Raw genomic sequence first — 14515 nt, 5'->3', positions numbered from 1 at the left:
AGCATGAAAAAGTATGGTTCCTTCTTCCCCATGATTTTAGCAATAAATCTGAGAAATCTGACAAAAGGTGAAATATTTTTTAAATTAGGTAACACAAATAAATGGTGAGGTTCACTTTCTTTAAGGGTCATATGATTCAACAGTATTAACACAAATTCTTCCCACACTGACCTACAGATTCGATGTAACCCCAACAAAATTCCCAGCTTTTTAATAGAAAACAACAAGCTGGCTTTAAAATTCACATGGAAACAGAAAAGCCCAAACAACTTTGAAAGAAAACAAAATTGGAGGCCAAACACTACCCAATTTCAAGACTCATTATGGTTACAGTAATTAACACAACATCGTATTTTATAAATGTAGACAAAGAGATCTGGTAACAGAATATTGTCTTAGACCACATATATAAGCACAACTGATTTGACATAGGTGCAAAGGCTATTCAGTGGAAAAAATACAGCTCTTTCAACAAACAGTGGTAGATATCCACATGACAAAAAGTTACCTAAGAGCCACATTCAGCACCATATCCAAAAATTAGCTCAAAATGAATCCTAGACCTAAACGTAAAACCTTCGCTCTGCAACTTCTAGAAGCAAACAGAGAGATAATCGTCGTGACCTTAGGTCTGGCAGTTTTCAGACAGCCAGCAAGCCCGGTCCGTACAATCCATCACAGCCACCGCACACTCGGGCTCTCCTCCGTCCAGCCCGCGGCTGCTCCGCCCAGCCCCGCCCAGCCCCGCCCAGCCCCGCCGGGGGAATTCTCGCGCCTCTTCGCCCCTCCGCCCCGCCTCGCCCGGACCCTCCTCGCCCCTCCCAGCCAAGCCCGCCCCGCCCCTCTCAGTCAGCCCCGCCCGGAAACCTCCTCGCCCCTCCCCGCCAGCCCCGCCCCGCCCGGAAACCTCCTCGCCCCTCCCCGCCAGCCCCGCCCCGCCCGGGAACCTCCTCGCCCCTCCCAGCCAGCCCCGCCCCGCCTCTCCCGCCGCGCCCGGCGGAGCGCGCGCCTGCCTGCTTCTCCACCCGGAAGGGCCACCTGAGCCGCCAAGTTGAGGCAGTGCGCGGCCCGGCGTCCCTCGGGAGCGCGGGCCCGACCGAGCCGCCCGCGTGGCGCCTATCTCGCCCCGGCGCGAGGCGGGCCCGCGGGAGCCTGCGCGGCCCCGCGGTCGACGGCGCCTCGAGTGGTCCCGCGCGCGCGCGCGCGCCCCGCCCCCACCCGGGGCCTCCTCCCGCCTCTCGGGTCCCCGCACGACCCCGCCGACGGCCTGAGCTCTCCGCGCCCCCGGTGACGTCTGACACCGCGTATCCGCCAGTAAGTGACAGCCACTGCCTCGTTTCACCGTTGTTTATTTCTCCCACAGTGCGCCCCAAGTCTCGCCCACACCTGCTTAGTTCCAAAACTATTCAACTCCGGGACCGGGCACGCGCCGGAGCTGCCCGCAGCCGAGCCTGGGACGTGTCAGAGACCTGCCGACTTGTCGTAGCGTACGGGCTGCGTCCGGAGACGGAAGCAGCTCTCCCGGCGCGACTCGGCTGCATGTTCGCCGAGCGCCCGCGGCGAGCCAGGAGGGGAGGAGGCTCCGACCTCACGTGGGCGGGCGGGCGGGGAGGGGGCGGTGCCGGGGGGCGGGCCTCAGGACGCGGAGGGGCGTGGCTCCCGGAGGGGCGGTACGGCGGGTGCGCGGGCTGCGGTTCCCGGGGACCCAGCTAGACGTTGCCTCTGATTCATCCTCCCGGATTTTCCTTACTGGCGCTTTGGTCGAGAGGATGAGGTAGCACAACTTGGCTTTATTTATTTTGTCTTCAGATATTCCATAAGAAAAGGGAAAGGGAACGTGAAAGTTGTGAAACACTGCCACCGGTCTAAATCTGGGTGAGCGTGTTTCTAGGGTTTGCAAACTGCTTAGAAACATTTGATTAGTTTGATTAGTCAGTTGTGCCCAGATATAGAAAGTGAATGCTATTTTTTTTTTTACTGATGCTACTTCAAAAAGACAGGGCGAAAGTTAATCTATCTTATTCTGAACCATGAATTCTGGGGCTGCTCCCTTCCAGCCGTATGTGGAATTGCAGTTTAAATTGCTAAATTTGTGGCTCCAAATTTAATATGTATTTATAGAATCCTAGCGATTATCTTATAGCCACTCTTGAAGTCCAGATTTTTTTTTTAGCAAAGGCCACATCGTGAAAATACTGTATGATTAGTTGTTCCTTCCCAAGTGCTTTTTCTGCTTTACGCTTAGCTGATTTCATATTACCCAACTCAAACAAAATACTTACCAATGTAATGGTCTACACATCTCTTACTCTCATATTGGCATTCTGTAGGTGTCAGGATTCTTGACCTACCTGTGGTATACGCTCCCTTACTCCTTTCACATCTTCTAGTAGGTTCCCAGAGGAGGCAAAATATTGCTAATAGCACCTGTAGCACGTTTAGGGTGCTAAAATGTGAATGTCATAAGTCTGTTTTAATCTTTCTGTTTCTGTAGCCTAGTGCAATAAATGTTGGTTGAATGAAATAAGTCAAAGGACATTTGTCCTCCAGTGGCCTGTTTCCAAACCAAGTAAGAATTTCTTAAATGATGAGTTTGGACAGTTTATTTGTTACTGTCCATTCCCGTATCTGGGATTGTCACTCCATTTAAATTTAATCCTTCTCTCCTTGTGCTCCTATTTGTGTTGCATTTTTACCACTGTTAGAACACCATTTCATTTGATCTGTTCCTTGGTTCTCTGAGGGCATAAGAGGACCTTTTATTGTGCTTTTTTCATTTCCCAGAATAGTGCCTTGTACATGGTAGATATCTACATGTATACATGAAAGTAGAATGGGGGTAGGCCCTTTTAATCTGTAGGTACAGTTAAAAAATATATATATATGTATATATGGCCAGTAATTAATATAGTGTATTTACTTTTAATCGTGGTGATTTATCATTTAGAGATCAATTTCCTTTCCTCAGTTTAATTATTTAGTTTTTTTTACACTTATGACAGCTGTTTTTGCTGAAGCCAATAGTTTTCCTAGGTTAGGAAAAGGAAATAGGAACAAGTTCACCTCCAAATGTAAATTTCTACAGTCAGTTTGTTAACTATTTAAGTCAGAATTGGCTACCAATCTGAATAGTAGTGTATATTCCATTTATGTAGCAGAATACAAATGAATGTGTGTGTGTGTGTGTGTGTGTGTGTGTGTGTGTGGAACTAGGTTGGGGTGAGAGAGAAAGATATGTTTTTTATGTGAATAAAACCTAGAACCAGGATGCTTGCAAAGAACTCTACTAGGAGTAACTTAAACCAAAAGACTGGCATTTAAGATTTTATGTTTGAGAGCAAACACATATATGGAATGTGATTAAAGAAAAGGCAAGGGCCTTTTACATTATATATTATAGGGTTAATGAGGAGGCGGTTTGGGGAAAAGATATCGGAAAGGCATTGGACCATTTTGGATTTTGATAATCAGTACCATCATTATTCTTTGACTTAAAATTAATTTCAGTTACTTAAAAAAATAAATTTAGTAAGTGACTGTGACAGATAATTCAGATCTAATTAAGATTGGAATTCAGATAATATTTTGAGATTAGAGTGTGGCCCAAAGTCAGAATGATTTATAACCAATCTTTTTTGTAAACTAATGTGTAAGTCTAGAAAATCAAAGGTATAATATAGTCCATTCTCTTTCTTTAGTTACCTAGATCCAAGATGAACGGCGATCAAGTTACACTGGTTGGTCAGGTGTTTGAGTCGTATGTTTCAGAATACCATAAGAACGATATTCTTCTCATCTTGAAGGAAAGAGATGAAGATGCTCACTACCCAGTCGTGGTTAATGCCATGACCCTTTTTGAGACCAACATGGAAATTGGGGAATATTTCAACACATTCCCCAATGAAGTGCTAACTATTTTTGATAATGCACTGCGAAGATCAGCCTTGACAATTCTCCAGTCCCTTTCTCAGCCTGAAGATGTGTCCATGAAGCAGAATCTTCACGCCAGGATATCAGGTGAACCACTTAAGGATTTTACTGCCGTGTTATTCTTTAGGAAGAGTTTGAGAAATCCCAACATATATGGAATTCAAGCGCTAAAAACTAATTGATATTTATGCTTAAAAATATATTGACTGTGTAGTTCACGGTCACTTTTGGAGAAGAATCATGATTTTATACTGTTTTCTCTGGACATTTGGGAGGCTGGGGTACCAGCCATGCCAACTGAGAGGAGGGAGAATGTGTGGAGACAGTATGTTTTTTGTGCATAGGTACACATATGTATGTGTAGACAAAACTCAGCTTTCTGAGCTTTTGTGACTATTGACAATATAAGAATTGATAATACAAAGCATTAACAAAGTGGTAGGTGCTACCTAGTGATCTTCAAAACTATTTTAGAAAATTCATTATTTTTATATATCAGGTTTAGCATTGTGCTGGCCACCTAATAGTCACTCAGTAACTTTTTTTGAATGAATGCCAGATAAAGCCTCTTAACTTTAAAGAAATTGCAGTGGAGCAATCAGCAACTTGTGGTGTCAAAGCTGTGTCTTTGAATTACGGCAATCTGTGATTAAGTTGGAGAAGATGTACCATTTTGTTTGAAAATAAATATTTACTTTATAGTACATTTCAGAAAGGTGGGGATTTATAATCAACAAAAATGATTGTTGTGATTCCACAAAGGTTAGGAGTCACTATAGAATTCCTTGGAGATAAATTAAGATTCAAAAAAATACCAGACACTTGATTTAAGTGAAAAAATAGTATCTGTGATTGCACTTACTGGAATAAAATTATGAAGATTATTAATCTTCATGCATCAGGCACTAGGTAATCTCTTGCTAGGATCAGGAAGAAATGTTCTCTTCTGATAATGTTACAAAAGGATTGTCAAAGGGGGCTTTAGTTAATGTTATTGAAATGGTATTTACCAAATGTTTTTAGGCTGTCCTTATGTTTAGACACCTTTTCATACTCAGTTCAGATACTAAAGTTCTGTCTGCCTATTGGTTTCAGGTGAATTTAGCCTATTTTTTCATTCTTCTCTGAGAAAGTGAATTGCATGTTATGTTACTAGCATAGTGACATTCCCTCTACTAATATATCCCGTGTAGGCATTTGCTAGACCCTTGGGAAACCAAAACGAATATGGTGTAGTCCTTCATCTAAACGAATTCAAGGCTGTAGGGGAGACAGCTATATAGTCAAATATTTACAAAATTGTGTATTTATGGCCACAGATACATGCATGTGTACAAATTAAACATAACTGTAAAGAAGCTTACTGGCAGTTTTTGCTTATGATACATGCAAGATATATTAGCTCACTGAACAGGGAGTGAATTTTCCTAGGGGATTCACCCAAGGTTTCAAGACTAGATGGTGAGATAGGGAGGGATGCAGGTTTCCCAGGCAGAATGAACCAGAGATGGGAATAGTCTGGTTTTAGGTATATTGTACCTCCATCTTGGATTCCAGCAAGGCATTGAATTATTAAAACCCAGGATGCCTCTGTGGTTCAGTCTCCTTAGGAACATAAGACATTTTCTGGTTTGTTTTTCCAGGATATGCATTGTTCTTTGTCTTCTGGGAGTTTTATTGGTCTAAAGTTTACTTGCTATTCCCAGTGGTTTTGATGAAAGGTATTCAAATACACAGTTAGCATCAAAGTATTGAATAAATGAGGGGAAAAAAAGCATTCACGTGTTATTTAGTGTTTCTCAAACATTCATGGGCATCAGAATCACCTGTAGGGCTTGTTAAAGCGCTAATTGCTGGGCCCCACCCCCAGAGTTTCTCATTGAAGAGATCTGGCCACAGGCCCAAGAATTTGCATTTCTCAAAGCTTTGAGGCTGATCCTGATTTCCAGGGACTGCACGATTTCCAGAGACTGCACGCTGGAAACCACAGACCTGAAGTAATTGCCCTGGACATATCTCTAACACAGATGTGGACATGTCTCTGTTTTAAATAAAAATTATCAGTGAATGAGTCAGAGAATGACAAAAGTTTTTGTTGTTTCGTGCTAATGGCTTAGTGCCTGATGTACCTGCTGCTTCACTGGGATAGTTGAAGAACACACTTAGTAACATATAGTAAGACAGAAAGATTAAAATAAATTGATATTTCTATTAAAGCACTGTCCCTTACTCTGTTTTAGTTCTAAGGTTTTGATTTTTGTGGTCAGTTTTGCTTAACATTATTTTACTTTTATCTCTGTCTTTATATTATAAATTTACTTAAAAAGTGTAATATGAAAGAAAATAATCTGAAGATCCATACCACCTCTACTACTCTTTTCTTAAAATAATATGGTTACTTTACTATACAAAATAAACCACTTAATGGTAAGGGTATCATGTTTTAGACTGATTTGCCTGATTCTTTTTTTTCTAAGAACTTTTATTGAGATATAATTGATATGCAATAAACTGCATATATTTAAAGTGTACAATTTGATATTTTTTTCTTGTTAGTAATGTACATATGGCAATTATGAAAAACACAAGGTTTTTAAAGGATGTAGTGATGCTGTGGGTAAACCTCTAGGTAATTCAGGGTTAAAACAGTCAGATTTATTATCACTCAGCTTTGTGGTTTACTCAGAGTCATCAACTGATTTTATGTGTGGCATGCGGCAGTATATTCATTTTTTTTAAAGAGAACTTTGTTTTTTGGCTGCGTTGGGTCTTCATTGCTGCGCCTGGGCTTTCTCTCTCGTTGCCATGAACGGGGGCTACTCTTTGTTGCGGTGCGTGGGCTTCTCATTGTGCGAGGCACCAGCTCTAGGTGCATTGGCTTCAGTAGTTGCAGCATGCCGGCTCAGTAATTGTGGCTCGTGGACTCTAGTAGTTGTGGCGCACAGGCTTAGCTGCTCCATGGCATGTGGGATCTTCCTGGACCAGGGCTCGAACCCGTGTTCCCAGCATTGGCAGGCAGATTCTTAACCACTGCACCACCAGGGAAGTCCCAGAATATTCATTGAATGAGGTTAAAATTGTATACTCTATTTACATCCTACTGAGATAGCCTTCTTAAGAGAATCAGTTCTTTTTTAAATCCAGATTATTATATCATCTAGATTGTACTTTTAAAGGGGGTCCATTGATAATTGTTACTTGAAATAATTCTTTTCTATTTTCTTGAGTTGATCTTTTTCCTTAAGTAAAACACAAATATTTCTTTTTCCTGAAATTATACTTTCTCCTTCAGGAAATATGAGAAAAACATATTTCATGGAGTCAAATTCCAAGATATAAATTGATGTGTTTTTGTTTTGTTTCTCCATCAGGATTGCCTGTTTGTCCTGAGCTGGTGAGGGAGCACATCCCTAAAACCAAGGATGTGGGACATTTTTTATCTGTCACTGGGACAGTGATTCGAACGAGTCTGGTGAAGATCCTGGAGTTTGAGCGGGATTACATGTGTAGCAAATGCAAGCATGTATTTGTGGTCAAGGCCGACTTTGAGCAGTATTATACCTTCTGCCGGCCGTCTTCTTGTCCCAGCTTGGAGAGCTGTAATTCTTCAAAATTCACTTGCCTCTCGGACTTGTCTTCATCTCCAACTAGGTGTAGAGATTATCAGGAAATCAAAATTCAGGAACAGGTAAATGATCAAATAAATGAGAAAAATAACAAATTTGAAGAAGTGTTTTTCAGTTATGGGCAAATTGCCAGGACTAGGGAACACAGAATGGATTACGCAGAACTTGTATCATCACCTGGTAGAAAGTCAAGCATAAAACTGTTTCACATACAGAATTTAGCATAAAATAGTCATCTTTGTATAGGGAGCATTGGTAAGAGGGTTATGAAATGACTTAAATTAAAGAAGTGAATTTTTTTTTTAATGTACAATTTGACTTTTTTTTTTTGTCATTAGTAATGTATGTATGGCAATCCCAATCTCCCAGTTCATTCCATCCCAGCCCCCTCCAAAGAAATGAATTTTTAAGAAGCTCAAACTAGTTGTATTTGACTAAGCGGTGGGAAAAAATTAAATGGGTTTAATTGGTTGTTGAACATTGAAGTGTGCAGTATTTGGGGTTTAGGCTCCATTTACTTACTGCACCAAATGAGGTAATACATAAACACTCTTAACACATGGGGGTGACCCTGTTTTCCTTTACTTGCAGCTTAAACACAAAGGCTTATTCATTGTCAAGGATTCTGACCTCTTCTGTCTTTCCACAACATTCTTAACACATGGCTTCTATTCTTATGGTTGTCTGTGGTCCAGGATGGTGACTACAACCCTATCACATCTGTATCCCACTCAAAGAACAGGAAGAAGGAGGCAAAAGCACCTGCTATCTAACCCAAGTCTCCTGCAACAAGTTCGCTTGTGTCTCATTGGTCAGAACTCAGTCATATGACCACACCTAGCTGCAAGGGAGCCGGGATATTAGTCTTCTTACTGGGCCTACATCCATGTGGAATAAAGCCAGGGTTCTGTTACTAAGGAATAATCAAAGGAACCAAGTGATTTATACCAGGTCTTATGACTAAAGATCAGAAAAGAACTTCTTATCTTTTCTAGTTAAGTAACTTTGTTATTATGTGTAGTAGTTGGAGCATCCACAAGGTAGATTATATTTTGAGATATTTTCCATATGGATGTTTTTATTTTATTCTAGTTTTAGTGAATTCTTAAACTGATGGTAGGCACAAGCTTCAAGAAAATTCCATAAATCCCCATCATCATGAAATTGGGTGATAATACCAGAGAAATAGAAACAGTAATTTCAAGAACTGCTAGGCTTCTGAATACTTACTATGTATCTAAGCATCCTCAGTATATGCTTTCTTTTCCTTGCTAGGTTCAAAGGCTATCTATTGGAAGTATTCCACGATCAATGAAGGTTATCCTGGAAGATGACTTAGTAGACAGTTGCAAATCTGGTAAGAATGTTAGCTTATATAGTAGGTCGTAAAGTATTGATTAGGAAAAGCCACTTTTTATTTTCCCAAGATCACTGGCAAGTGAGCATGGGGAACTTGTGGCATGAGATGGGAGGTGATAGCAGGAAAGAAGCTGGGCTGGAATTCAGCGATCTGATCCATAGTCTAGCTGCTTGTTTTATACATGAAGAACCTGATTTGCCCATGAGAGCTTTTCCTTTCTGTTTCCTCCTTTTATTCCAAATAACTTAAAAACTGTTGCTTTTACTGTTTGCCTGGCAATTTCCATTGGCTATTTAACATTTAAAGGTGGGTCAGAAAATGGAAATGATGGTTATCAACGATTGCCTTTCAATTCACTTCAAAATTTCCTGCTTTAAATATTTCCCATCCTCACTAAAAAGCTGTTTAATCTCTAGTAAAAAACAAATAGCACCAGTGTGGTTCCTGGGCAGTAACAGGTGTGTCTGATCTCTTATTTCATATCCCACTGCTCCCCTAGTGGACAAGTCGAAAATGCTTCATTTCTCTAAATTCCATCGTTTACCTTTTCTTAACCCTAGGCTTCCCCAAATGCCTCATTTATAAAGATTTACTGAGCTGACATTTCATTAAAATGATGAGGCAAAATCTCCATGGAAACCAGGAGTTCAGTATCTAGAGTCAAGAATAATTCCTTGTCAAAAGACTCTCCCTTCCACCAAGAATCACCAACCCATAGTTTGAAATTTATGTCAAATGTATTAACAGTTTATATTTGTCGAAACAGTATTCTAAGTACATAACAGCTATGATCATGGTTTCCCTGCTAAATGGACAAGGCTATGTCAAAGTACCTTGTTCAAATAAGACTCTAGATTTTAACCAGAAACTGTAATGCCTGGATCAGCAAAGCAGTGCTTGTATGAGCTTAGCCAGAACATGAAAATGTCCTTTGATAGAGATTAAGATGTTTTCATGCAGTTCATCTAAATTGAATTCTTTCTGCACTTAAAAAAAAAAAAAAACTTAAAAGCTATTTTTCTTTCACATCACTAACAATAAAGAATGGATAGAAGCAGTCTGTCAACAACTATCTTTTCATTTATCTATTGCTACAAACCTCTGTGAGAATCAGAAGACATAAATGGCATAATCTTTGCCCTTCAGGAATTTATAGTCTAGTTAGGAACCCCAGTCTGACATTGCAGGGTAATAAAGTTGGAGGTTGTGTACTGATAACTGTATGTGCAGCAGGAGATCAAAGATGGGTCTAACCAGGGGTGGTTGCAGTGGTAAATATACTGCAAAAGAGAGAGGGGCCCAAAGAGATTGGATTGTAAAAGTAAGAATTTTAGCTTCCTGAAAAATAACATTGTTTCCAATAACATTTACTATGGAAAAAACACACAAGTTTCAAATAAGTATCTATTGCCTCAGACTGTCATGTGTACCTCACAATTATTCCCGATGATCATATGAATCTGTCTCTCAGTAAATATCTGAGTAAATGAAAATATGTATATGTTAAAGTGTGTTTAACGTATTAGTTGCTCTACAAATGTAAAGTAGGTTTATTATAATGATAGCTAGTATTTATTGAGCATTTATTCTGGATACTGCATTAAGTACTTTATATACATTATCTGACCCAGTTCTCACTATAGTTCTATGATGTAAATATGATTATTCCCATTTTCTAGGTCAAGAAATAAGCTCAGTTTATTAGGTAGCTTGCCACATAGCCAGTTAGTGGTGGAGCTGGGACTTGAATCCATATCTGATGAGTCAGTGCTCTTGGCCATTCTTGAGTACTCCACATTTTCCACATTACTGCTGCTTCATAAAGTCAGCTTATTACGAGTGGGTGCAATATCTTAAAGTCAGATTTCTCATTTGACTTAATATGGGCACAACCTATATTTAACAGCCATTAAAATGACCATAGTAGAGAACTCTTTGAAGTGCTCATATAAAGTTGCCCAGGTCATTTTCATCTAAAAAATTGGGGGCAGACAAAATAGTGAATGATCACTATTCCTGACTGGATTTGAAAACCATTCAGCAGTGGTTGAGGAAGGATGTTGAAAATGTGTGAAGAACGTATTTAATGTGTTTATCATTTACTGTGAAGTTGCCTTTGGCTGGAAATATGCTTTCTATTTGGTGAATTGCTACCACCAGTTCCATGCATTTAGCATTCACAGAACACTTTTCTTCAGGAAATCAAAAGCCCCACAGATTACACATTACACATTGACATTTAGAGAGTGAAAGGCATTTTGCATCAGCAGATATCATATATTTGACACAGGCTTGGAAATGAAGACTTGCCTATTAGTTCAGAGACGGTATTTGTTGTGCAAACTATAAATACCAGGATTGGATTTAGGGTATGTCCAACATCCTATATTCAACAAGATTGAAATCTTGGGGACTAGGATTATCTTTCATTTTTTTGGCTCTCTTTTCTCCAGTACCAAAATATTGAATGCCATGCACTCACTTATACTTGTTAATTGATGCATTGAATTGTATGTAATAATAAAAACAGTTGTCAGTGTGCCTGTAAGTTACCCAAGGCCTGTTAAGAAAATCTGTAAAAGTTTAATATTCTGCCCATCAATCAGGAATGGGAAGGAACCAACCAAGAAGGAACAAGCAGGATTGTATCTTGTGCTTTCATAGCTTATGGAAAGGAGCTTTGAAGTGAAAAAGTATTCATTTCTTATTGCACTCACTCTTTTGTTCATTAAAAAAAAGGCAGTGATGAATGTTAAATTTGGTTAAGAAAAAATGAGTATATAAGAAACTAAAACTAGTATCATAGTATCCATCATCACAAGATTGTCTCCTTTCCTGACACCAAATTGATTATGCATTTGACCCTTTAACAACATGGGTTTGAACTGTGTGGGTCCGCTTATACACTGATTTCTTTCAATAGTAAATACTACAGCACTACACGATCCATAGTTGCTTGAATCTGCAGATGCAGAACCGCAGATTCGGAGGGCTGACTGTGGGACTTGAGAATTTGCGGATTTTGATATCTGAGGGGGGTTCTAGCACCAATCTCCTGCAGATACTGAAGGACAGACTGCACTTTAACCTTCTGGCTGCAATTCCCACCTCTTCTTTAAGTGAGAACTATGTGGTTAGAGATTCTGAGAGGATGAACATTTCACCCAGTATAACTGCAATAAATAAATCACCCAGTAAACTATTTTCCCAAGGAAAGTTTAGAATTTGGTGTATTGTGTGGCAGATTAAAAAAAATTTAACTGCTGGCTTTAGTTTGTAGTTATGCAAACACAAGTGCCTGTTTAAAAAAAAAAATCGGGATTCTGTGGTGTTCTTTGGCCTCAAATGGTTTCTGGGAGAACGTGCACCACTCTGAACCCTGGTGGGGTAGTGGTTTATTTCTTGGTTCTGGTCTTTTGTTGAGCTTGTGCCCAGGCGGGCAGGATGCTACTGCTGGACTCACTGGATGCTTTTTCCCAGGTGATGACCTCACTATTTATGGGGTCGTAATGCAACGGTGGAAGCCCTTTCAGCAAGATGTGCGCTGTGAAGTGGAGATAGTCCTGAAAGCCAATTATGTCCAAGTAAATAATGAGCAGTCTGCAGGGATCAACGTGGATGAGGAGGTCCGAAAGGAATTTGAAGATTTTTGGGAATACTATAAGAGTGATCCTTTTGCAGGTTTGTGATAAAGGGTATAGAGTTGATAATTATTAATGGCATTTCATTCATTAGTTAAATATGTTTGTGATTTACATGCTGTGCATCAGTGACTGTGTTCAAAGGGAGTAACATTAGTTGTATGTACCTCTAGCTGTAGTCTCCCTTTGAAACCCTTTTCGGGTATAATCTTTTCTATTTAGAGATCATACTAGAAATTCCAAGAGATTTTCCATTTCCAGCTATTATTTTAACATCTCTTATAGTGCCAAAATAGTTTCAGAGCTTTCTACCTTCTTTAGCAATTAAATATATAGTTCTGCCTGAAATAGGCAAAATTCATCCTATTATGAAACCTCATCCTATTAAAGCCACTTCTTTTCTGATGTATCTTACACAGTTAAGACAGCTTCACACTGTTTTAGCTGAAGATTTAAAAATATGGAATAAGTAGGAAAGAGATGATAAGAGAGATGCAAAAAATAAGCTTTGTCATCACAGCAAAAATTTTTGACTCTGACACTAAGATATAATTACACAGATCAAAACATTATAGCCTTTGGGTTTGTAGAGTATTTTTTATTTAAAAATCCCAAATGTATAAAACACCAATTAAATCTTCAAGTATCTGTTTTCATTCTTCCTTGGAGGCATCTTCTGAGAAAAATAAATGGAAGCCAGTAATAGACTATTTCTGATAAACTTAACCTCAAATCTAATACACAGTGATTACTTTATTCTTAAATCACATGCTGAACTGGACAAATATCATTTCACAAAGAAGGGCTTTCAGGGACTTCCCTGGTGGTCCAGCAGTTAAGACTCCGTGCTTCCAGTGCAGGGCACATGGGTTTGATCTCTGGTCAAGGAGCTAAAATCCCACATGCCACACGGTGTGGTGAAATTAAAAAAAAAAGGGGGGTTTCATTTGCCTAAATATAGGTAGTTTGCTTTTATTTTGTGGGATGGTTTTTGTTTTTTGCTTATGTGTGTAACACATATATAGTGGTTACCGATCATTCTTTTATTTGATCCACACAGAAAGAACCAAAGGTCTCTATGTTGTGGCTTTATTAACCAAAACTTTTAAGAATCATATGTATTTTTAAATAAGTCTTTTTACTTAAAATTGTTTCTTAGGATCAAATCCTCACAAAAATCTGTAACACTTCCTTGCACCATATTCATTCCTTCTTAATTCCAGTGCCACAGCTACACTCCACCTAGTAACAGTGAAGGAAGGGCATCATACAGTGCTCTAACCAGGCCAAAAGAAGTGCTTTGTGCTGGCAATTAAAGAGTCTGTCTTGTTTTAATTAGAAGGTTATAGCTATACATTTCATTTACTGGATGAAAGGAAGAAATAAATATAATAACCTGTGAGAAATATAAGCAGGAAGACAGGGAAAACACGAGGCAACAATATTCTTTTTAATATGAGTAGATTCTGCTTTCTTAGTTTCCCAAGTACCCATTATCAGCCCACTCTCTTTTACCATTTCAAAGTGTATGTGTGTGTGTTGGAGGTGAGAGGGGAGGAGGATGGAGGTGGGGAGCTGTATCCAAAAGTGTGTCTTCATTTTGCTGGTCTAAAGCCAGAGATTACATCACTGCTCAGCTCTGGGTGGTTGGCCTGCTTCATTAAGCTCCAATACTGTGAATATTGACGAGGAGCTGAAGATTTTCTTCTGATCTACACTGATCTCAGGATCCCCTGACCCTGATGTTTAGAGGCTGGATAGAAACCCAAATGTAGGGGTTGGGGTTTATTGGGCCATCTGAACCCACTCTAGGGTGACTCATTTATCTTAGATCTAAGAAGTTCTCTTCATTGGGGTAACTGATGGCCATGCCACAGTTAATGGATTACATGGGCACACTATTAACATGGTCTAGAACTAGAAATTTGGGAGGGAGGGAGGGAGGGAAGGAATGGGGT

General features: G+C 39.8%; 1 protein-coding gene across 2 annotated transcripts in view; it reads left to right on the top strand.

The window, feature by feature from the left end:
* Window positions 1–1020: 1020 nt before the first annotated feature.
* The window catches only part of MCM9 (minichromosome maintenance 9 homologous recombination repair factor), a 76570-nt gene continuing 63075 nt past the window's right edge, over window positions 1021–14515 (top strand). For both annotated transcript variants that reach the window (XM_057738435.1, XM_057738434.1), the window contains exons 1-5: window positions 1021–1314; window positions 3699–4017; window positions 7302–7618; window positions 8832–8913; window positions 12397–12597. In XM_057738435.1, coding sequence (XP_057594418.1) covers window positions 3714–4017; window positions 7302–7618; window positions 8832–8913; window positions 12397–12597 — 904 coding nt within the window. In that variant the 5' untranslated portion in view covers window positions 1021–1314; window positions 3699–3713. The remainder of the gene's footprint in view (window positions 1315–3698; window positions 4018–7301; window positions 7619–8831; window positions 8914–12396; window positions 12598–14515) is intronic.

This window comes from Hippopotamus amphibius, chromosome 6, assembly GCF_030028045.1.
Source record: "Hippopotamus amphibius kiboko isolate mHipAmp2 chromosome 6, mHipAmp2.hap2, whole genome shotgun sequence".
NCBI classification, from domain to species: Eukaryota; Metazoa; Chordata; class Mammalia; order Artiodactyla; family Hippopotamidae; genus Hippopotamus; species Hippopotamus amphibius.
Note: the sequence above shows the minus strand (reverse complement) of the source record. Positions and strands in the feature narration are given on the sequence as shown.